Source organism: Carcharhinus amblyrhynchos, chromosome 7 (assembly GCF_965287045.1).
Source record: "Carcharhinus amblyrhynchos chromosome 7, sCarAmb.v2.hapA, whole genome shotgun sequence".
Classification (NCBI taxonomy): domain Eukaryota; kingdom Metazoa; phylum Chordata; class Chondrichthyes; order Carcharhiniformes; family Carcharhinidae; genus Carcharhinus; species Carcharhinus amblyrhynchos.
In genome coordinates this window covers 64095447-64117897 of record NC_137330.1, presented here as the reverse complement: position 1 = coordinate 64117897, position 22451 = coordinate 64095447, and the positions used below count along the sequence as shown (strand labels likewise).

The 22451-nt window shown below is 39.5% G+C and overlaps 1 protein-coding gene across 4 annotated transcripts; it reads right to left on the bottom strand.

The window, feature by feature from the left end:
* Positions 1-349: 349 nt before the first annotated feature.
* On the bottom strand, positions 350-18615 carry echdc1 (enoyl CoA hydratase domain containing 1). Of its 4 annotated transcripts, none has more exons than XM_080192489.1 (6): positions 18476-18612; positions 16242-16480; positions 14411-14553; positions 12975-13027; positions 9376-9456; positions 350-1173 (listed from the first exon to the last, which is right to left on the bottom strand). In XM_080192489.1, the coding sequence occupies exons 2-6, from the start codon at positions 16462-16464 to the stop codon at positions 768-770; spliced, it is 906 nt and encodes a 301-aa protein (XP_080048615.1). In that variant the 5' UTR covers positions 16465-16480; positions 18476-18612; the 3' UTR covers positions 350-767. The 4 variants fall into 4 exon arrangements, with proteins under 4 accessions (XP_080048615.1, XP_080048616.1, XP_080048617.1 ...); XM_080192490.1 differs by having other exon boundaries at positions 18480-18611; XM_080192491.1 differs by lacking the exon at positions 18476-18612 and adding an exon at positions 18118-18177.
* Positions 18616-22451: the final 3836 nt, after the last annotated feature.

The window sequence follows — 22451 nt, the reverse complement described above, 5'->3', positions numbered from 1 at the left end:
GGAATGAAGAATTTTCTCTTTAGGTTCTAAACTGCTGACCTCTTATCCTTAGATTCCTAGTTCTAGAGTTTGTTAGGAGACCTCACAGCATCTACCCTATTAAGCCATCTCAATATTACATATTTCAGTGAGATCACCTCAAATGTCAATGGCCACTTATGGGAACCAGTCAGTGCTGGATTACCCATGTGTAACACATGATCCCACTCAAATATACAAGCAAAAAGTTTTGTACTTCACCTGCATATGTAGTTTAATTTAATGTAGGTTATGTATTGTCTTTTTTCATTTCTGTAGCTAGTCCTCCAGTTCCAAATGCAAGTTGGAGTCAATAACAGCAGACTTGCAATGTTATCAGTACTAGTTTATTACTGTGGAGATGGACTAACATTAGTAAAGATAACGTAATGAGAAATTAATTTAGGCCCACAAGGATACATTATACAATAGATTTTACAACATTGTAGAGGTTAGAATGAGCAACTAAACAAACAGCTTACATTTGTACAGTTTCTTTTACATTGAGTACATTTCAGAGCACACTACAGCCAAGAAATCATTTTGAACTGAAAGCATACTGTTGCATGTTCCAGAGAAAACTCTAAATTAAAATGCCATTCATTGTGTAGAAGTGGGAGAATAGTTAACATTTTGATTTATCAATTCAGATTTTGATAATACAAAGTGCTCCTTAAAAAAGGCCAATATGCAGCTATCTGCATGTTCTACTTAACATATTGGGTTGGCAACAGTTTGACTCAGTTGCACTAGTTATGTTTGATTTTTTGAGCCAAAGCTCTCAAATTGGCAGGAGAGCCCCACAGAGTACCAAAGATGCTTTTTTCATTCTTTAATGACTCTTCTTGTGACAGTTCTCTCCCTGAAGCCACAGCATTCTTAATAGCTCTAATAACTTGTGAAGATCCATTAGTGTATTGATTCAGCCAGTTTTCTGCCTCTTCAAGACAACTATCCCCATCAGTGGATGTTAATATTTCATCAACCAGACCAATCTTCAGTCCTGATACAGGATCCACATGCTGAGCGCTACTCAACAGTTTAAGAGCATTCCTGTATCCAATCAATTTGACCAGCCTGGTTGCTCCACCCCAGCCTGGTATCAATCCCATGTGTTTATGAACAAAGCGAATCTCACTTCCTGATGTCACAAGCCTAAAATACAAGCAAATGTGAGTCAATATCTGAGCTAATAGTACAGCATACACGCAAGTGATTTGTTACAGGAGAATATTAAAAGTTTAGAACCCACATTCCTAGTAATGCAGGTGGGGAAATAGCCTTAACTCAAGTACTGTCAGTAGGTTCAAAGAGTGTAACAGGCTTCGTAAATTCTCATCTCCCACCACCATCATTAAACAAAGTTATTCACCTAACAGTAACTTTATTCTGATGATGCATCATTAATACTGTAGGACTTGGGTTTGCTATTGATTTCCAGCTCCACAAAGATCCAACATCTCGCTATTGGTAGGCAGCATTAGTTTCATGGTGTGCCTTTCTACCAAGTATCAGAAATTTGATTCCGAATTAAATGCATCATCCCGGCCATTCTGTAACATACCAGCAACTGATGTTCACTTGCACTTCATTTTTTTTAATAAGGTATCGATAACAGCAAATATGCAAAATCTTGAGCTATTGTTGCAGAATATTGCCGATTCTGATGTTGTACGCATTTTGGTTCATCTACAGAATCCAGGTCTGCTCGTTGTTTAGGTTCACTTTCGTTTGGGAGAGAGAATTTTTTTTTGATCAAAGCCAGCCTGTCACAACTGCAAAATGACAATCATTCATCCATTTTTTTGTTTCAGCTCAGCATTACATCAGATATAACAAGGTAGGTGGAAAGGAAAGCTGCCTCTAATTAATGATTTTGAACTGGGGTCCATACGTTGACCAGATGTCTCTCCATCTGGGGGATAGCCATACCATCTGCCACCAGCTTGTATCTTGACAATTCTGTACTCTATTTTTGATATGTTACTGTAAGCTATTAAAAAGCTGTAATGATATGTTTTGAGTAGCTAATTCTGCCGTTCAGCAATTAGGACACAGGATCTTTATGAACCCCATCAATTCCAGATTGCCTTCACTATTGTGCTCCTCAGAAAAAAAGATGTTAAAAAAAATCACTCCGCAAAAGTGCTGTATCCTAATGTAAGCACCAACCATAGTAAAGCAAGACAGGGAACTTGGATTAAAAATCATACTATTTTTAAATACGATGCAACTCCTCGCATGAAAGTTTGAGTTGCTAAACTAAATCAAGAGAAGGTGACAATACTTCTTAGTGAAGTAATTACATTAGATTTTCAAACTCATTTGTGATACAATTTTAAATACAGTAATTATTAATCTGATCTTATTTTTGGTGGCATTTTCCTATTAATGAACAAGAAATGACACAGGAATACAGCATTTGGTGGTTATGGGGAAAAAATAGTTCTATTAAAAATGTTCCATTGTTTTTCCACGGAGAAACCAAGGTGAAATGCTAAGATCCATACAGCAGGTCATATCAAAGTTCAAAAAAAAAAGTAAGGAAGGTAAATCAGGGAGAATTTCAAACTTGAGAACCAGAATTCCAAAAGCATTAAAAACTGTTAAGAGGAAGGAAAAACTGGCAAGAGTAAAGATTCTATGGTTCTAAGATATTTAAACCAACGAGATGGAATTCAGAACTTCACAATGAATCCCATCTTTAACACAGCATTAATGAAGGGACGGGCTGGAGCATCTAGGTAGGCATATTTACGATTACGTTTAACTGAAATAAAACAAAGTCAAAGAAATTGTGTGGGAGAGAGAAGTACAAGGGAGAGAATGAATGCGTGACCCCCTGAATGATAAGGTTATATCTTGTATCTTGAACCTTTCCAGGTATCAGTGAAATTCATTGAATCATAGAATAACTTAGGCACTATCAAATATTAAGTATAAAATACTGGCAAAGAACAGGAATCAAAATTTTCCGAAAGCATTGTTTAAGGCGGCACCTAAGGGAGTCAGAATAGGTAATGGCAAGCATGTCAGTAGCAGAGGAACAATTAAAGGATGCAGCTGTTGGTTTAATTTTTGGGAAATAGTAAGAAATCACTTTTTTAAGCTTTCGTGGAACACATATTTGCAGTAAGACTTGACATGTCATGAAACAGTTAATGTTATGAATGCACAGGCAGCAACATTAACCGGATATTACAACCCTCTCTAGAAAGAATAAGAAAAACCGACTGCACTTTGATATATTTGGAACTGTTTTTACTCAGAAGGGTTATTTAAGAAGAATTACATGAACTTACGTTTATTCTTATTCTGGTCAAAAACTGTCACCCTGCCTATGACTTAATACTTCTGGCTTTCTGAACATATCTCAATTTAAAGGAGGTCACCAGGCTGATGAAACACATTTCCAAGCTACAAATTGAATTTGGACACAGCATTCAAGGTATCAATAAAATATATGCTATATATACAATGTTGTTTCCTTCTATCTGAGCAATCATTGGATAAAGATATTAATTTAGCTAAATAGTTTATAGAAGGAAGTCATCTGTAAATAACCAGAATTAATAAGAAACGGAATGCTTTTGAAGTCAAATTGCTTGGTATACCTGGCTGGTAAGATGATTACTATACAAATGAGGGTAGTAAGCTAGTTTAAAAAAAAATACACCTTTGAAATACAATTGAAAACCACCCAATCTTTCCAAACCATGCATACACAAATGAACAACAAACATCCCATCTTCAATTTGCTTTGTGTTCCTGCAAAAGCACCATATTGTTAGGCCAGTTAACATGATTAACAGTTATACAATTGTTTATTAAGTAACTTTGTTGAATTCCGTGGTTATACGAAGTTTCAAAATCCAGATTCAATACTGAACTAAGCATTTTCCAGGTGCAGCTACTCTTAAAAAAAAATTCATTTAATCACTGGTACAAACTCATCATTGTTACATTAACTTGCTTCCTATGGACAAGACTTCTATGCAATAAACTACTCACAGTTTTGCATGAACAACATTCCATTCTTTTGGTGAGTCTTTTCACTGACTGTTGTTATATAGTTAAGTTTTACAAAACAAGGAACTTGTCAAACAGTCAGGTCTTAGGCATTTTCTCTCATCTCTTCATCAAAAAACACAAACCTATCTGCACAACCTATATAAACTAGAAAATAGATGGTTTAAATAACTAAATGCTTTTACTGAGCACTTTTTGGCAATGCTAAATTTTCATCCAATTCTCCCCTTATCTTCATCTCAATTTCTTTAAAACTATTAAAAATTCTTGGGAAATGTAATAACTGAACACCGCAGCACCCAAAAAAGTAGTGACAAATTTGCTGCTCATTAGTTGAAATATTCCATTAGCTTAAAACACTGTACTTTGTCATCAGGCAGATGGCCCTATTGTGGTACTGTTCTTAGCCACAGAAGAGGGGCTATTTCATCTCATTCAACATTTTGCCTGGAGCGTCTGCCAGCTTCCCTACATGATAGTTCACTTTCAGAGAGGCAATCATTTTTTAAAGTGAGAATTTGTCAACTTGTAAATAGAACACAGAACACCACCCTTGAACACTAATCTACTGGATTAATGCTTTTAGTCTGAATAGTTGCCTACAGAAAAAACAATCATGGATGTAGCATTGCAAATACAATTTAAAATGAACAGATAGCAATTAATTCCACCAGTGCTCCACAGCAATGATATATATATGGAATGCATGGACAACAGAAACGCTGAAAGACCTATTACCATCTGTTATGTTAAATTGGTGACAATGTGCAGAATATAATTTTTTTTAAAAAATAGGTAATTTTAGAAGGTAAAGGATGATCCAATGATTAAAATGATGCAATGATTAAAATTGTACAAGAATTCAATATGATAGAGGCAGAGAAGCCATTATCTCTGGTGAGGAACCCAGGGCACAACCTTAAAATCAGATCAAAGCCATTTAGGAGTCAAATTAGGAAGTGTTTTTCACAAAAGAATGACAGAAATCTAAAATTCTCTCACATAAAATGTTACAGGCTGCTGGGACAACTGATATTTTCCATGTCTGAGATCAACATTTTCATTAGGTAAGGGGATCACAGATAAGTAAATGAGAGCAGCGGTACAGTTCAGTCATGATCTAGTTAAACAATTGAATAAGCTCAAAAGGATGAAAGACCTACTCCTAGCCTTCTCTTCCCCACGTTATATCTTAAGCTTTTCAAAATATACTCAGTCTATCTTCCTCTAATTTCTTCCTAATATAGTCTTCCTTCCCCTTTCAATGTATGCCACAAAGATGGTGTTCAGCTTTGTGAGCATCCCTTTCCCTTCTGCTAATCCTGAGAAATCCACTACTAAAGAGTGATTTGGAAAAACAATTCAAGTTTTTTTCCTCCCTGTGCTTGATCATCTCCTCTGGGCTATTGCAAGAACCACTTACTTACCATCTGCACTAATTATTTTGATCCTCTCATCCCTTCAAAAATCCCAATCTTAACCCACCTCCAAGCTCCCTTTTCTCACAAGTCCTTAAACATTTTGTAACATCTGAAGTAAATGCATGTCCATCTTCCCAGAAATTTAATGCTTGAATCTTTCTTGCTCCAATTCCACACTAGGCTTATTCAAAAGACACAAGTTAAATTTTCTGTAATTGGTGGTATTCTAAGCCTCCCAACCAATCTACAGTCTTTGACACAATTGGTCTCACCATTCAATAGCTCTCTTCTGTTATCCAGCTGTGTAAGGGGACTCTCAATTGGTTCAACTTTTTAAAATCCAATCACAGTCTAAGCATCTTCAGCCCTGGCTCCTCATCCCGTCCCAGTACCTCTAGAATTCCCCCAAAGATTTATATCCAATCTCCCTACTCCAATCCTCATCCTTAGTCACTCAAAGGCATCATGCAAAAAGACAGGACAGAGGTTCCACTTTTTTGCTGATGACATCCGACTCTACGTCTTCACCACATCTTTCTCAACCTCTCCACTACTTGTCAAAGTGCTTTACTGACATCCAGACAAGGGAAGACGCTGCAATTTTCAGCTGAACATTGAGAAGACAAGAGTCATTCTCTTGGGACACTTGTTACAAACTCTACAGCCTCACATTCTCACCATCCAATTCAATCCTGCGCAAGGCCAGCATTAACCGCATAGCCCTAACTGTCCAAAGACGTGGTGGTGTTCAGGGTTTAAACTTCCGAAGTCCACGTGGTGTTGGTGTATACGCAGTGTAGTTAGGAAGGGAGTTCCTGGATGTTAACCCAGCAACAGTGAAGGAACTGCGATATATTTCCAAGTAGAATGGAATATGGCTCAGAGAAGAACCTACAGGAAAGTGTTCTCATGTGTCTACTATCTCTATTCTTACAGACAGTAGAGGTCATGGCCACGATTCTCCCAACCTGATGCTTTAAAAAAATTAGCACAGTGGGCCAGGAGAAACCTGTGGCAGCCAATTCACAGGGTTTGCTTGAGTTTTGCTCCTCCACTTGCACCCCCACTTGTGATTCCCAGTGCTGGATTTCTGGCGGCATCCCTACAATTCAAATACGATTAGCAGACCTGGGACTGAAGTCTCCAGGCCTGCTACGTCTCCCAACCCGCCAGAGTGTTTTACTCCAGTGGGGATTGCACTAGTTCCCCACTCTTGGGGGACTAGTGGCCTGACCCCGCTGGAGTTAAGTGGCAGGCAATCACAGCCCCACAGGTGGTCGGGTGGCAGGGATGTACCCCCCCTGAGCATGGGCACCCTGGCACTGCCTACTCCTGAAATTTAATGATATTCGCGCAGGTGGCTTCTGCAGTGCACAGAGTGTGGGCGATTCTTCTCTGAACTCCTACTGAAAAAAACTAGCATGAATTATTCCACGCAAATTTGACAAAATTTTTTGGGGAGAATGCTGTACCATGGGTTTAGAAGGCGATGTCAGAGAAGCCTTGGAGAGTTGCTGATAGCTATGATTTCAGGCAGTGGAGAATTTTCTCCTCCATTCCTATTGATTTCAATTTTAGTAGGCCTCCTTAATGCCACACTTGATAGATTGACGTCAAGGGCAGTCACTCTGGAATTCACGAATCAATTCCAGCCTCCCAAACTCCTTGGATCCACTACAGTTTGCCTACCGCTGCAACAGGTCCACAGCAGATGCCATTTCCCTGACCCTGCACTCAACCCTGGAACACCTAGATAAAAAGGACACCTATGTCAGACTCCTATTTATTGACTACAGTTCAGCCTTCAACACTATTATTCCCATGAAACTCATCTCCAAACTCCGTGGCCTGGGCCTCAACACCTCCTTCTGCGACTGGATCCTGAACTTCCTAACTCAGAGACTACAATCAGTGAGGATAGGCAACAACATCTCCTCCACCATCATTCTCAACACCAGTGCTGCACATGGCTGTGTTCTCCGCCCCCCTACTATACTCCTTACACACCTATGACTGTGTGGCCAAATTCCCCTCCAGTTTTCAAGTTTGCTGTTGACACCACCATAGTGGGTTGGATCTCAAACAATGATGAACGAGACAGAGTACAGGAATGAGATAGAGAATCTGGTGAACTGGTGCAGCAACAATAATCTCTCCCTCAATGTCAACAAAACGAAGGAATTGTCATCAACTTCAGGAAGTGTAAAGAACATGCCCCTGTCTACATCAATGGGGACGAAGTAAAAAGGGTTGAGAGCTTCAAGTTTTTAGGTGTCCAGATCACCAACCTGTTCTGGTGCGCCCACCCCCCCAGCCCCTCCCCACCAGCACTATAGCTAAGAAAGCCCACCAATCTCTCTACTTTCTCAGAAGATTAAGGAAGTTTGGCATGTCAGCTATGCCACCAACTTTTACAGATGCACCATAGAAAGCATTCTTTTTGGTTGTATCATAGCTTGGTATGGTTCCTGCTCTGCCCAAGACTGCAAAGGAACTACAAAAGGTCGCGAATGTAGCCCAATCCATCACGCGAACCAGCCTCCCATCCATTGACTCTGTCTACACTTCCCGCTGCCTTGGCAAAGCAGCCAGCATAATTAAGGGCCCCACGCATATTCTCTCTTCCACCTTCTTCCTTCGGGAAAGAGATACAAAAGTCTGAGGTCACATACCAACTGACTCAAGAACAGCTTCTTCCTTGCTGCTGTCAGACTTTTGACTAGACTTACTTTGAATTAAGTTGATCTTTCTCTACACACTAGCTACGATTGTAACACTACATTCTGCAATCTCTCATTTCATTCTTTATGAATGGTATGTTTTGTTCGTGTAGCGCACAAGAAACAATACTTTTCACTGTATGTTAACACATGTGACAATAATAAATCAAATCAAATCTTCTATTCATGTTGGATCTAGTTTGCAATGAGGTCCAGAATCAAGTGGGCTTGGTGGGACTCAAATTGAGCATCGGTGAGCAAGTGTTACTCAACAGCACTGAAGAGGAGATGACATTTTCCATCACTTTTCTGATGACTGGGAATGAACTGATGGTGGGGGGGGGGGGGTATTAGTTAAACTGGATTTGTCTGCTTTTTGTGAACAGGGTAGTTCTGGGTTTTTCCTATTTCTCAGGTAAATGCCAGTTTGCAACAATACCCGTACAGCTGGACTGGAGGCTCAGCTAGGTCTGGAGCACTAGTTTCCACAATTTATGAATGAAAGAAGGATTACTGAGATGTCAGTGACCACCACGAACAGAAAATCAACTGAATTTTCAGCAGTTCATTATGAAGTATGCATCAAAAAAGATCTCAATGGAAAATCGGTGCCTGATGTAAAATGGGAGATTTTCTTTGGTATTTAAGTTTAAAATTTTAGGTGAAATCAGTATCTTCCATAAGCTCACTGTACCAAGCATTAATAAAATTACTCCTAAATATCCAGATTCCACACCATTGAAACAAGTTTCAAAATTAATATTTTGCATTTTTCCTACATTGCTAGCTGGATTATAGACATCAGCAAATGACAGTGTAAAACTGCTCACTGCTGGTTTGAATCCAAAAACAGCACAACAATTAAGAAAATTCATCGAATATATCTTTCATATCATTAAACAGAATGGTATTACTATTCATACTATGCTCTGATTCAAGAGAACAGCATCTAAAAGGATTTCAGTAAGTAGAAAAAAATCAACATTGAAATTAATTTTACTGCACAAATTGAAGAAACAGTTCTGGGAACCAAGTGTTCTTTGTATTTATAAGTTAAAGAAATAATTGCATTGTGATATCTAAATCAATTGGTTCTTCATGTTGTCTAAGCTAAAACAAAATTAATCAGGTGCTTTTTATATTTGCCTTATCTGCGACATTAATTAGTATTAAATGTTGCTGCTTACCTGAAATCACAGGCTGTAGTAATTTCTGCTCCTCCTCCTAGTGCCTTTCCCTGCACTAATGCTACACTGATCAGAGGTAGCCTGCACTAGGAATTTCAGAGATGTAAATACACGAATGATGCATTTAGTGTGCAAAAATCAATTCAACACTGATCAACATATACAATCACTTTTCACAGATTTAAAAACAAAATTATTGCACTTGAGTGTTTTTAACAATACATGATAGGTTCTTAATGAAATATTGTGCAACTCATATAATATCAACTTAAAGTAGGTCCCAATTACTTGTTAAAGAGCAAAATCGCACAAACTTGCTATGGTTTAAGGTCATTGTCCTTGCCCTCATATCCGTTTATAAAACTCTTCAAAACAACTTTACAAGTTACAAAGCAAATCACCAACTGTGTTCTGAAAAAATAAAAAACACACTTAATAAGTCATGGTAGTCAAGACTGGTTGGAAATACAGGCATTTAAGTCTGGTGGAACACCTGGATGGTGGCATAGGAATTCAGAAACTAAAAGGATTTGGCAATTTTATTTTCAGTCATAATCAGTGGCAGAAAGTTAACCACCGATCTACTGAAAAATTAGACATTAGCAAACAAAAGACAAAGAAAATAAAATTTCACAAATCTTGCACAATAGCCTCTAATAGTCAGTAGATGGCAGAAGTTGACTTACCAGGGACTGGTCACAGAACGTTTTGCAAATACTAAGCAACATCTGGTGATCTAATTTATTTCTGTACCCAATTTGAAGGAGGTCAATGAAGATCGGTTTGTTTTTTTAAAAAGACTTCGAGCGCACCAATGTATATTCCAAAGCACATATCTATTTAAATATCCCTAGAAAGGGAAATTCAAGATTCCAAATCAACTGTAAGGACAACAATTTATCTGTTAGTGGGTCCATAGCATAATTACTCAGGAGTTAGGTCTGTTTTAACCCTTATATTTTTTTCCTGGACAAGTCAGAACTCTCCAAATTTTGGAGGCTTCTAGCCACAGCGTAATTGCCCAACGGAAGTTGAAATTTCCTGTGTAGTCCTTGAGGGCTGACTTCCAAGTCCCCCAGCGCATATTCCAGGGTACATTGTGGGGACAACCCATCAAAGAACAGAACATCAGGGCCATAGGGAGATGAGCAGGGTTAATATGTGGTGTTACAGGGACAAGGCCTGGGTGAGATTGTGGTCAGTGCAGGCTTGATGGGCCAAATGGCCTTCTTCTGCACTGTAGGGATTCTATGATATGTTACTACTAAAACAGTAAGATGTCTAAGAGGTTTATTTGATAGCACAAGCCATTAGCTTTCGGAGCACTGCCTTTCATCAGGTGAGTGGGAGTTCTGTTCACAAACAGGGCATATAAAGACACAAACTCAATTGACAAAATAATGGTTGGAATGCAAGTCTTTACAGGTAATCAAGTTTTAGAGACAATGCGAATGAAGAGAGGGTTAAGCACAGGTTAAAGAGATGCACATTGTCTCCAAACAGGGCAGTTAGTGAGATGTTGCAAGCCCAGACAAGTCGTGGGATTTACAGATAGTGTGACATGAACCCAAGATCCTGGTTGAGGCTGCCCTCGTGTGCGGAACTTGGCTATCAGTCTCTGCTCTGCTTCATCCTGGATCACAATGTCTTCACCTTCAACAGCCAGTTCTTCATCCAGATACACGGAACAGCCATGGGAACCAAATTCACACCTCAAAATGCCAAAATCTTCATGCACAGGTTCAAACAAGACTTCTTCGCCGCATAGGACCTGCAACCGATGCTTTACACTAAATACATCAATGACATTATCTTCCTTTGGACTCATGGCAAACAATCACTGAAACAATTATATGATGAATCAACAAGTTCCATCCCACCAGACTACCATGGACTACTCTCCGGAATCAGCTGCATTCTTGGACACATGCATCTCCATCAAGGACAATCACCTCAGCACTTCACTGCACCGCAAGCCATGACTCTCCACTTTTCCAGCTTTCACCCTAAACACGTTAAAAAAGTCATCTGCTATGGACAAGCCCTCGTTATACACAGGATCTGCTCAGATGAGGAGGATCACAGCAGACACCTCCAAACGCTGAATGATGCCCTCATAAGAACAGGATATGGCGCTCAACTCAATCGACAATTCCAACGCGCCACAATGAAAAACCGCACCAACGTCCTCAGAAGACAAACATGACGGACAGAGTACCGTTCGTCATCCAGCACTTCCCTGGAGCCTTCAACGTGTCACTGATAAAGACAAACATCTCACCAAGGTCATCCCCACACCCCGACTTCTTGCCTTCAAACAACCGCAAAATCTCAAACAGACTATTGTCTACAGCGTACTACCCAGCCTTCAGGAGAACAGTGACCATGACACCACACAACCCTGCTACAGCAACCTCTAAGACATGCCGGATCATTGACACAGATACCATCATCTCACGTGAGAACGCCATCCACCAGGTAAATATACTTGCAACTCGGCCAACATTATCTACCTGATACGCTGCAGGAAAGACGTCCCGAGGCATGGTACATTCGGGAGACTATGCAGACGCTACGACAACAGATGAATGAACACCATTCGACAATCACCAAGCAAGTGTTGCTGTTGGGGAACACTTCAGCTGTCACAGGGATTTGGTCTCTGATCTTTGGGTAGGCGTTCTCCAAGGCAGCCTTCACGACACACAACAGCGCTGAATTGCCGAGCAGAGACTGATACTCAAGTTCTGCATACGAGGACGGCCTCAACCAGGATCTTGGGTCATGTCACACTATCTGTAATCCCCATGACTTGCCTGGCTTGCAAAAATCTCACTACTGTCCTGGCTGGAGACAATACACATCTCTTTAACTTGTGCTTAACCCTCTCTCCACTCACCTTTAAGACTTGATTACCCGTAAAGACTCACATTCCAATCATTATTTTGTAAATTGAGTTTGTGTCTTTATATGTCCTGTTTGTGAACAGAACTCCCACTCACTTGATGAAGGGGCAGCACTCCAAAAGCTAGTGGTGTGTGCTACCAAATAAACCTGTTGGACTTTAACCTGGCGTTGTGAGAATTCTTATTGTGTTTATCCCAGTCCAACACCAGCATCTCCACATCATGGCTATTAAAACTGAGCAGTCTGAATAGAACCAATAATTTAATGTTTCAGAAAATATAGCCCATAGTCAGAACTGATCAGCCCTGATGAATAATAGCATCCCTATGTCAGTACAAAATGAGGTCACTTGGCCCATCGAGTCTTCATTGACAACAATCCCATCCAGGCTCTATCCCTGTAACCTCACATATTTACCCTCCTAATCCCCCTGACACTAAGGGACAATTTAGCATGGCCAATCCACTTAACTTCCACATTTTTGGAGTGTAGGAGGAAACCCACGCAGACACAGAGAGAATGTGCAAGCTCCACACAGTTCACAAGGAGTGTATGCCTGAAATATTAATTTCATTTTTTACTCTTCAGGAATTGTGACTGATCTGTTGTGTGTTTCCACCATTTCATTTTCTCAATTGTTCCGATATCTATCAATTGCAGAACTGTTTTAATTTTTAATTATATATTTGTACCTCAGAAGCCTCGTCAGGGTATTCTGCATAAACATGCAAATCCTCAATCCATCCTAGAAGGAAAACGTAGAAGCTTTAATTTCTGATTGTTACTATCCTGCTATTGAACAGCAGGATTCTTGCTCATTCTATTGATATCAATTTAATTACACAGCTAAAAATTCCATCGTAGCTGTTTCATATTAATTTAGTGTGCTCAGGTTAAAAGGATAAAAGAAAGTAAGGTAATAGGCAGATACAATTATTGTTCTAATCTAAGTATAGATTTGAACTATGTACACCCCATTGTGATGTAAGTAGATTCAAATTGAATGGAAGTCTTTCTGCCCTAATCCTTTCTGGTCTCCTACATTATCACATCAACGATTATGGGATTAACAGATTACTAAAGAACAGGTTCATTGGTTGCTAAACTGAAAACAAAACCAACGTATTGTCCCATTAAAAACAAACCTATTGAAAATAAGCACATCAGGAATGATTATCCGAACAGAATTCCAGTATCAGTTGAAACTGCGCTAAAAGTTCAAGTCCACTTGCAACAGAAGGCGGCAAGAAATAAGAAGATCAGGCCATTCAGCCTACAAGCCCACTCCACCATTCAAGGAGTTCATAGCTGATCTTCTACCTGAACATCATTTTCCTGCGCTATGTACCTGATGATTGATCTCAGTCTTGAACATAGTCAACAACAGAGCCGTTTTAGTCCTCTGGGGCAGGGAACACCGAAGATTCACTACCCTTTGAGTTAAGAAATTCATCCTCATCTGAGTCCTAAATGGCCTGTGCCTTAATCAGAGGTTGTGTCCCAGTTCTAACCCTTCATCCATGGGAAACATCCTTCTTATATTTATCCTGTCAAGCTGTGAGAGAATCTTGTACATTTAATTATCTTTCATTCTTATTCTTTACTCCACAGAATAAAGGGTCAGTCTATAAAATTTTCATCATAGGATAATCCTTCCATCCAAAGAATTGATATAGTGGACCTTTCTTGCACTCTCCCTATGTTACTATAGCTTTCCTCAGGTAAGGAGACCAAAACTGCACACGATACTCCCAGATGCAGACGTACTAAAGCTCTATAACTGCAGTAAGACATTTCACTCCTATACTTAAATCTCTTGCAACCAAAGCTGGCATACAATTTGGCTTCTTAATTGCTTGCTGTACCTGCATATTAGCTTTCAGTGACTCATGAACAAAGGATACCAAGTCCGTCTGAAGTACAACACTTCCCAGCCTCACCCATTGTATTTCTGTTTTTCCTACCAAAGTGAATAACCTCACATTTCTCAATGTTGTAATTCATCTACCAAATGTTTGCTCACTGGAATGGAGAAGGAGATTGATATACTTGGTTAGGCAATGGTTCTCTCATCCCACCCAAGTTACCCGAAGTGAAGAAATAAGTCTTTGAGCATTTGCTTACTTACCTCAGGATTTGACATTACTTTAACTGCTTTTAGATCAGAACCAGAACAGAATGTGTCATCTGCACCTCTCAGGATAAGACCTTTGCCATTAGTCCAATGCTCCAGTTCCTCCACCCTATCCCGTAAATCTAACATCATTGTTCCTTGAAAAGGAAACAAAGTGACATTTTTAAAAAGGGGAAAATATAGTTGCGTCAAATATCTTAACAAGAGAGGGTTGCAGTAATTAATACATCTCCCCACTGCTTATTATCTGCCCTTATTTAAAGTGCCAAACAGAGGCAGCCAGAAAGACAATATTATACACAAGTACCTACTGCAAAGATTATGTCTTGTATTCCAGTTTGCCAGTTAGCATAATTTAGTGCATGTGTTCTTATAATTAACTACATTCATCAAATCAGGAGTGTGCCTTGTGGAATAAATATTAATTGCGGTGTATGACATGAATCCTAAAAAGTACAGTAAAAGCTCTTCATTTTCCAGGGAAAGGGGGGGGGGAGACTATACAAGCCTAAACATTTACATTCTAGTCACTTTCAAAAACTTTAATTTTGCATTAATTTCATTTCTTTCCTATACTAAAGTAACTGTTCTCAACGTCTTCCTATGTTAGAGTGAACAATTTCTAAACAAATGAACACTCATGTAGTTAAAACTGACACAAAGCCAAATATATTGACCTATAAGGCTTCAAAAAAAAGCTCACTAATAACTTATTTTACAAATTATCATAAGAAGATTTAGGATTGGAAAATTGAGCTCTGCATTGGCATGGTTGCAGAGATACTGAGAGCTCCATTTGCCTGAATCAAATTGCTACTTAGATTTTAATGTTAACAGAGTTTGCTATCCTACTGGGGTCATGGCCTATAATCATGCATATAATATCATCTAAACATAGATCACACACAGACTGTGTTTTAAACTAAAAGTTTAAAAAAAGCTGGAATAACTCAGCAGGCCAGAAACAGAGTTAATGTTTCAGGTTGAGTGACCTTTCATAAGAATGCTGTACATTTTGTTTCAATGCAAAGCAATTTTGGCTTTTAATCTACACAAACTACGCAGTATAACCAAGTCAATTAAATCTTAAATATCAGTTAAATGTTTTGAAATTCTAAGCAAAATGTATTCTTTCTTGATGGTTTTTTTGTCAATATTGTTCAGTATTAACAGCTAAATAAGCAAATATCTGTTATTTAAGTTATCAAAGCTGACAACTGATAAACCTCTAAGTGGTTTGATTTTTCACAGGTCAACGAGTTTACACAATTCAATACTTAACTAAAAAGGTGGAGTAAAATTGTGAAATGATATCACTTAAATGAAAAAAATTAGATACATCAAGGTCTTGTTCAGCTGCAAACTTGGAATGTTATTGGCAGGAGAGTATTGCCATGGCCTTCTTAATAATGCAAGCTTTATACAAAGCTTAAGCCATTTTTTAAATGAAACAAAATGGAGAGAAAAGTAAATTATAGAATCATGATGTGAATTCCAGATGGGTGTGTGTCAGAGGTTTGCATTGTGCATTTGTGTTAAGTCCACAAATGACATGGAAGCCAATGCATATATGTGCCCTTAATTCATCTAACCACCTATTAGCATCTCTCTCATTGAGCTACTGGATTTTGACTTTTCATTTTCTACTTAATATCGATCATTCAATGTAAGGATGCTCTTCATATAATAAACAAAATTTTAACTCACAAGAACTGCTCCCTCACCAGAAAATAAGCAGCAGGAACTATTTGTTTAAAAAAAAGAGCAGATGCAAGGGACAGCTTTTTCAGTCTGTGCTCTTCATCAAGAGGAACTTGTATCATACCAGAAAATGCATTCTTCCGCTCAGGGTGATTTATCATCAGGGTTGCTATTCCATTTTGATCTTTCTGCAAATCAATGGATCCACCAGGAAGCTGCTGAAGTTTTGACTTTATGTCATCTTCATTCATTCTGTAAACAGATGTGTAAACAGACAGGCTTCTCTGTTGCAATACTCGACTCCTTAGGCCACAAAGCAAACATTTATGGATGCAGAACATGGCCATCTCCACTTATTCAACACTGAAAATAAATTTAAAAAATACAAGTCAACTTTATTTAAAAAACTGTTGTCTTTTTGCTCCCCATTCCTGCTCTCTGTATTATCACATATACACTTAATCAATTTACTTAATATAAATTTTCCCTTTTGTATGCATCAGTTGGGTCTAACAGTTCTACAATCTAACATTAATTCTACATGATGTACAGCAGTAGTTAGGCTATACATATTTTTATTATTTTATTCAAATTAGTTATATTAAACATTCTAAAACAATGGGAATTTTAAAGTTCTTGTAGCCCAATCCTCCAAATGATTTATAATGCTTTCCAAACTGAAACACAAACATGCACTTTGGGAATGTCATGCCATGGTATTACAAAATAACCAGCTCCAAAATGTTGCAATGTGGACTGGCTGCAACAACTTCACACACAAATTACCTGCACAGAATCTCTACAGTGCAAGAAAGAGGTCATTCAACCCATTGAGCTTGCACCAACAACAATCCCACCCAGGCCCCACGCCCATAACCCCACATATTACCCCTGCTCATTACCCTGACACTAAATGGGCAATTTATCATGCCCAATCAACTTAACCTGCACATCTCTGGACTGTGAGAGGAAGTCAAAGCACCCAGCGGAAACCCATGCAGACACAGGGAGAATATGCAAACACCACATAGACGGTTATCTGAGGCCAGAATTGAACCCAGTTCCCTGGTGCTGTGAGGTAGCAGCGCTAACCACTGATGGGATGGTGCTGTTATTTTTGCTATTTTGGGGATTATTATATTTTATTCATTTATAGGATGTAGGTGTCACTGGCAAGGCCAGCACTGATCTCTAAATTTCCTAAAAATAATGGCAGAAGGTGGTGCTAGTAGTGGCATATAGGCAAGATATCAGAATGTGTTCATGGGAGAATAAAGGTTAGTGCTCAATAAAAGCAACATTAAAAAACAGGTGACAGATAGGGAGGGGATTTCACTGCCAAAAAAAAAGTGTGGGATATAAAAGTCAAGATTGAGGAGAAAGGTCACAGGCTAAAACTGTTCAACTCGATGTTAAGTCCTGAAGGCTGTAGTGTGCCTAATTGGAAGAGGAGCTGCTACTTCTCCAGTTTGAACTGGGATTCATTGGAACGTTGCAACAGGCCAAGAGTGGGCATGTGAGCATGACAGCAAGATGCTAAGTTGAAATGGCAAGCCACAGGAAGGTTGAGATCATGCTTGCTGGCTGAGCAAATACATTCCACAAATTGGTCACCCAGTCAGCACTTACTCTTCTCAATGTAGAGGAGACCACATTGGGAGCAATGAATACAATGGACAAAATTGAAGGAGTTGTAAGGGAAATACTGCTTCATCTGAAAGATGTGTTTGGGACCATGGACAGTGAGCAGGGAGGAGATAAAGGGGCAGGTGTTGCATGTTCTGTAATTGTAAGACGATGAGTTAGGAATGGACCAGGACATCACAGAGGTGCCATACCAACCACAATACATATTTTAGGAATGTGTTGTGCTTAAAATGCTTAATTTTTTTTTGATAAACGTAATTAAGTACATCAAGTTTAGTTAGAATGTAAACACTGGCATTTGCATCCTGAAAACATTCAGAGTGTGACTGCTGGTAGAGAAGCTATGAATTTACATTGTTGCAGAACTCGTTTCTTGGCACATGGTGTTAGAAATCCAGCCAAACAATGTACATAGGCTGATTGCAAAGTGAATGCAACATTAAACACGCAAAGATCACGAGCTTGCAGCCGGTATGGGAACGTTTTAAAGGCCCATGAAACACAAACAATCCTTTAAAACGTGCAGCGCGAACCGTTACCCAACAGTGTATTCTCTCTTCTGTTCAGCACATACAGGGAGGTTCAAACAAAAAACATCAGCGGCCCACACTTTTCCCCAGCCATCCGGATGCGGTGCTCCATTATACTGGCAGGACTGTGAGCAAAGAGTCAAACTGGGTTGGTCAAACATAACTTAAGTATAAACATCACCTGCCTCCGGTCCAAGTGCCGGGCTGTAAACAAGTAAGAATGCACTGTAGACCCTTCCTTAACTTTGATATTTGTATTTGAAGAGCAGCTACAGTCTCGCCTCAATAGCAGCCCGGGAGGAGCACGCGCACTGACCGAACGTTCCGCGCGATAAACGTTCCGAGCTTTGGAATCCTGGGACCAATGGATCATTATGACGCCACGGTAACACCTGTCCCTGGACACGTTCCATTATCAAATCTTCTCATTCAGCACTACCAGCAGCGCCACACTGGGGTGAAACCATGATCAGGCAGAGGACGACGCTAGCTCATTGCACCTGGGTTGTGCTGATGGTGATTTGCCCAGGCTAGGGTAGAGTAAAGGATCGTACTACCTAATGAGGTTAAACCAAGGCGTTACCTGATGCAATTTTTCGAAGCCACCTGAGCCTTTTGGCTAAGATGAAGCATTAGATCAAGCTTGAGGGCTGCAATGCCCCACCCTATGAGCTTGGATCTTGTTTGATCCAACCTAAAATGTTTAGTCAATTTATTCGTGTCACAAGTGGGCTTACATTAACATTGCACTGAGGTTACTGTGAAAATCCCCGAGGGGATGTGAAGTCTTATCAGCTTGGATCTGGTTTGTCCCTCATGTGGGAACTGTGATTGGACTTAATTTGAATTGACTTTTTAAAATAGAATTAAATTACTGACAAAAGAAAGACTCTGTCTTTCCAATATTTAATTGGAGGAAATTTCTACCCACCCAGTGTTGAATGTGGGTAAATAGTCTGAGATTGTAGCAAAAGTGGAGAGCCTGGAGATGGCATGGTGAGGTGGAGCTGGGTGTCCTCAGCGGACATGTTATCTTAAAGCATTTCTCCCAGATAATCTTGCTGAGGAGCAGCAAATAGATGAGAATAGGAAGCATCCAAAAGCAGCTCCTTGGAGGACACGAGAGGTAATGATGCAGGTGAAGGGCAAGAAGCAATTGCTAGCTATGATCAGGTAGGAATAAAAATAGAACCAGATGAGAGCAGTCCCATCCAGCACAGAGAAGGTAGATAGCGTGGTCAACAGTGCCAAAGCCTGTAGACAAGTTGAGAGGGTTAATCATACTTGTGAAATCTTATCTTACAGATGATGTACCAGACACCACCAGAAATATGTATATATCTTGTCCAATTAGCAACAACACATTCAAGGACTTTGGTTAGTAAAGGGAGGATAATTTGGCAAGGATGGGGGGAGGGGTCAGGGGTTGATTTTTAAGCAGAAGGATAATGGCAGATTTTAGAAATATACAGGATATCACCGTGAGAGAAAGAATACAATATTGGCTAAGAGGAAAGAAAGTTAGTTGATCAGCAGTTAAATGATTAAGAGAAAAATGACGTTGGTCCACAGACAAGATGAGCATAAAGAGGGTATGAGGGAAGGAGATAGGAGAGAAAATAGAAAGATGTGAGTTCAGGACTAGGGCAGCTGAGAGCATTAAAAAAAAGTTTGGGTAGGTGTGCTAGGGGAAGAGATGTATAGGACAAGTGTAAATTATGGGTTCAGTAACACAGATTATTGTACTAGAATTGTAAAATACAAATTAGTATTCCCAAGCATTACAGACACATTCTGCTGCATTGCATTTATTTAAGAATATTGTTTTCAAAGACACTCAAATAGGTTTCAGAAATATTATGCTTTTATTCTTGCATGCTTACATTTACAATTCCATTAGATGATACAAGTTAAATGCTAAACACAATTTTCCTAGTTTTCCCATGTTACAAACAATGACATAGTTAATGGAATAAGCTCAGCTGTGTATGAGAGTGGTGGTATCCTCTCCTTTTAATGGAAGAAGAGCTTAGACTTCTCATGACATTTCAAAACTTGAAAGCTCACAGCATATAGATACAATAACAAACAGACACAAATAATGAAGCCTAACTTATTTCAAAAGCATATCCGCACATCTAGGAACCATTCGTACCCAGAAAAGTGGAGTTTCGTTGCTCTAAGAGCTAAAACCTAGGAATGGGTGTTCGAAGATTAATTCATATATTGCCACAAGTTCCTTTTCACAACTAAAGAACTACAGGAGTCCATGTCTATGCTGTTCCTGCTGTCTTTTCTGTCCCATATGGGTGCATTTTCCATTGCTAGAGTCAATTAAGGTTGGTGTTAGAAGGGATAGTGAGAAAGCAATGATTGATGTCAACTTTGGTATTCTTCTTCTTGAGCATGTTGTTGCCTCCCAAATCAATGCCCATATTTCCCACAGCTTCATGTTTTGGCGTCTCCAATCAAGATTCTGACCCACTACAGCACAGAAATTGTACTGATCAAAGTCACAAATGACAACTTCTGTTGCCACAAACATGGTACCCTATTCCACCTCGTCCTTTTTATGGTTAACCATATTATACTTCCCCAGTACCTCTACTCCATTGTCCAGCTAATGGAACTGCTGTTCCATTATCCATTTTATCCATTCAGTCATAGCTAAAAAAATTTCTCTAGTGACTTATGTTCATGTGGTTTCATCATTATTTCTAGAGTTCCCCAAGAGTCAATAGTTGACCTTCTGGTAATTCTCATCTACATTTCATTCCTCAGTGACAGCATCAGAGCACATAACATCAGGTTTCACATCTCAGAGTTATAGAGTTTTACAGCAGAGAACAAGGCCCTTTGGTTCATCGTGTCTGTGCCAGCTGTCAAGGACCTATCCTAATCCCATTTTCCAGCATTTGGTCCGTAACCTTGTTTGCTATGGCATTTCAAGTGCTCACCTAAATGCTTTTTAAATATTATGAGGTTCATCCCTCTACCGCCCTTTCAGGCAATGGGTTCCAGATTCCTACTACTTTCTGGGTGAAAAAGCTTTTCTTCAAATCCATTCTAGATTCCCAGCTCCTTAATCTATTGACTCCTGTACAAAGAGGAAAACCTTCTGCTTATTTACCCTATCTATGTCCCTCATAATTTTGTACACCTCCATCAGGTGTTCCCTCCACCTCCACCCTCTCAACTTTCTCTGCTCTAAGGAAAACAACCCTAGCCTAACCAACCCTCTTCACAGCTAAGATACTCCAGCCCAGGCAACATTCTGGTGAATCTCCTCTTGTACTCTTTCTTGTGCAATCACATCCTTCCTATAGTGTGGCAACCAGAACTACATACAGTACTCTAGCTATTGCCTAACAAGTAATTTATACAGCTCCATTATAACCTCTCTACTCTTATATTCTGTGTCCAGGTTACTAAAGGCAAGAATCCCATATGCCTTCTTAATTATCTTATCGAGCTGTCCTACTACCTTCAGGACAGGTAAATAAGATAGTAATCTTGGGATTTTCCTTTACTTTGCCCGCCAGTGTTGTTCATATCCTCCCTTTGCTCTCCTAATTCTTGTTTAAGTGCCCCTGGCACTTACTATACTCCTCTAGGGCATACAGCGTTTTGAGCTCCCCCCTGTATCTGCCATAAGCCTCCTTTTTTTTAATCCAATCTTGCATATCCCATATTCCTTGATATCCTGGACCTTTTGGTCCCATTCTTTACCTTTACAGGAACATGTTGGCCTTCTATTCTCTCTGCTTTGTTTTTGAATGACTCTTGCAGATCTGATGCGGATTTTCCTACAAGTAGCTGTTCGCAGGCCACTTTGGCCAGATCCTGTCTTATCCTGGTAAAATCGGCCTTCCCTCAATTTAGAACCTTTATTTCCAGTCTATCTTTGTCCTTTTCTTTAACTACCTTTAATCTTACCGAGTTATGATCGCTATCACCAAAATGCTCTCCAATTGACAATTCTACTACCTGCTGGCATCATTCCCTAAAATTAGGTCAAATACTGCACCCTCTCCTGTAGGATGCAATTTAAGAATCCTGCCCCCTATAATCCTTTTATACTTTTACCATCCTAATTAATGTTAGAGAAGTTGAAATCCCTTACTATTATTACCCTATTATTTTTACACGATTCTGAG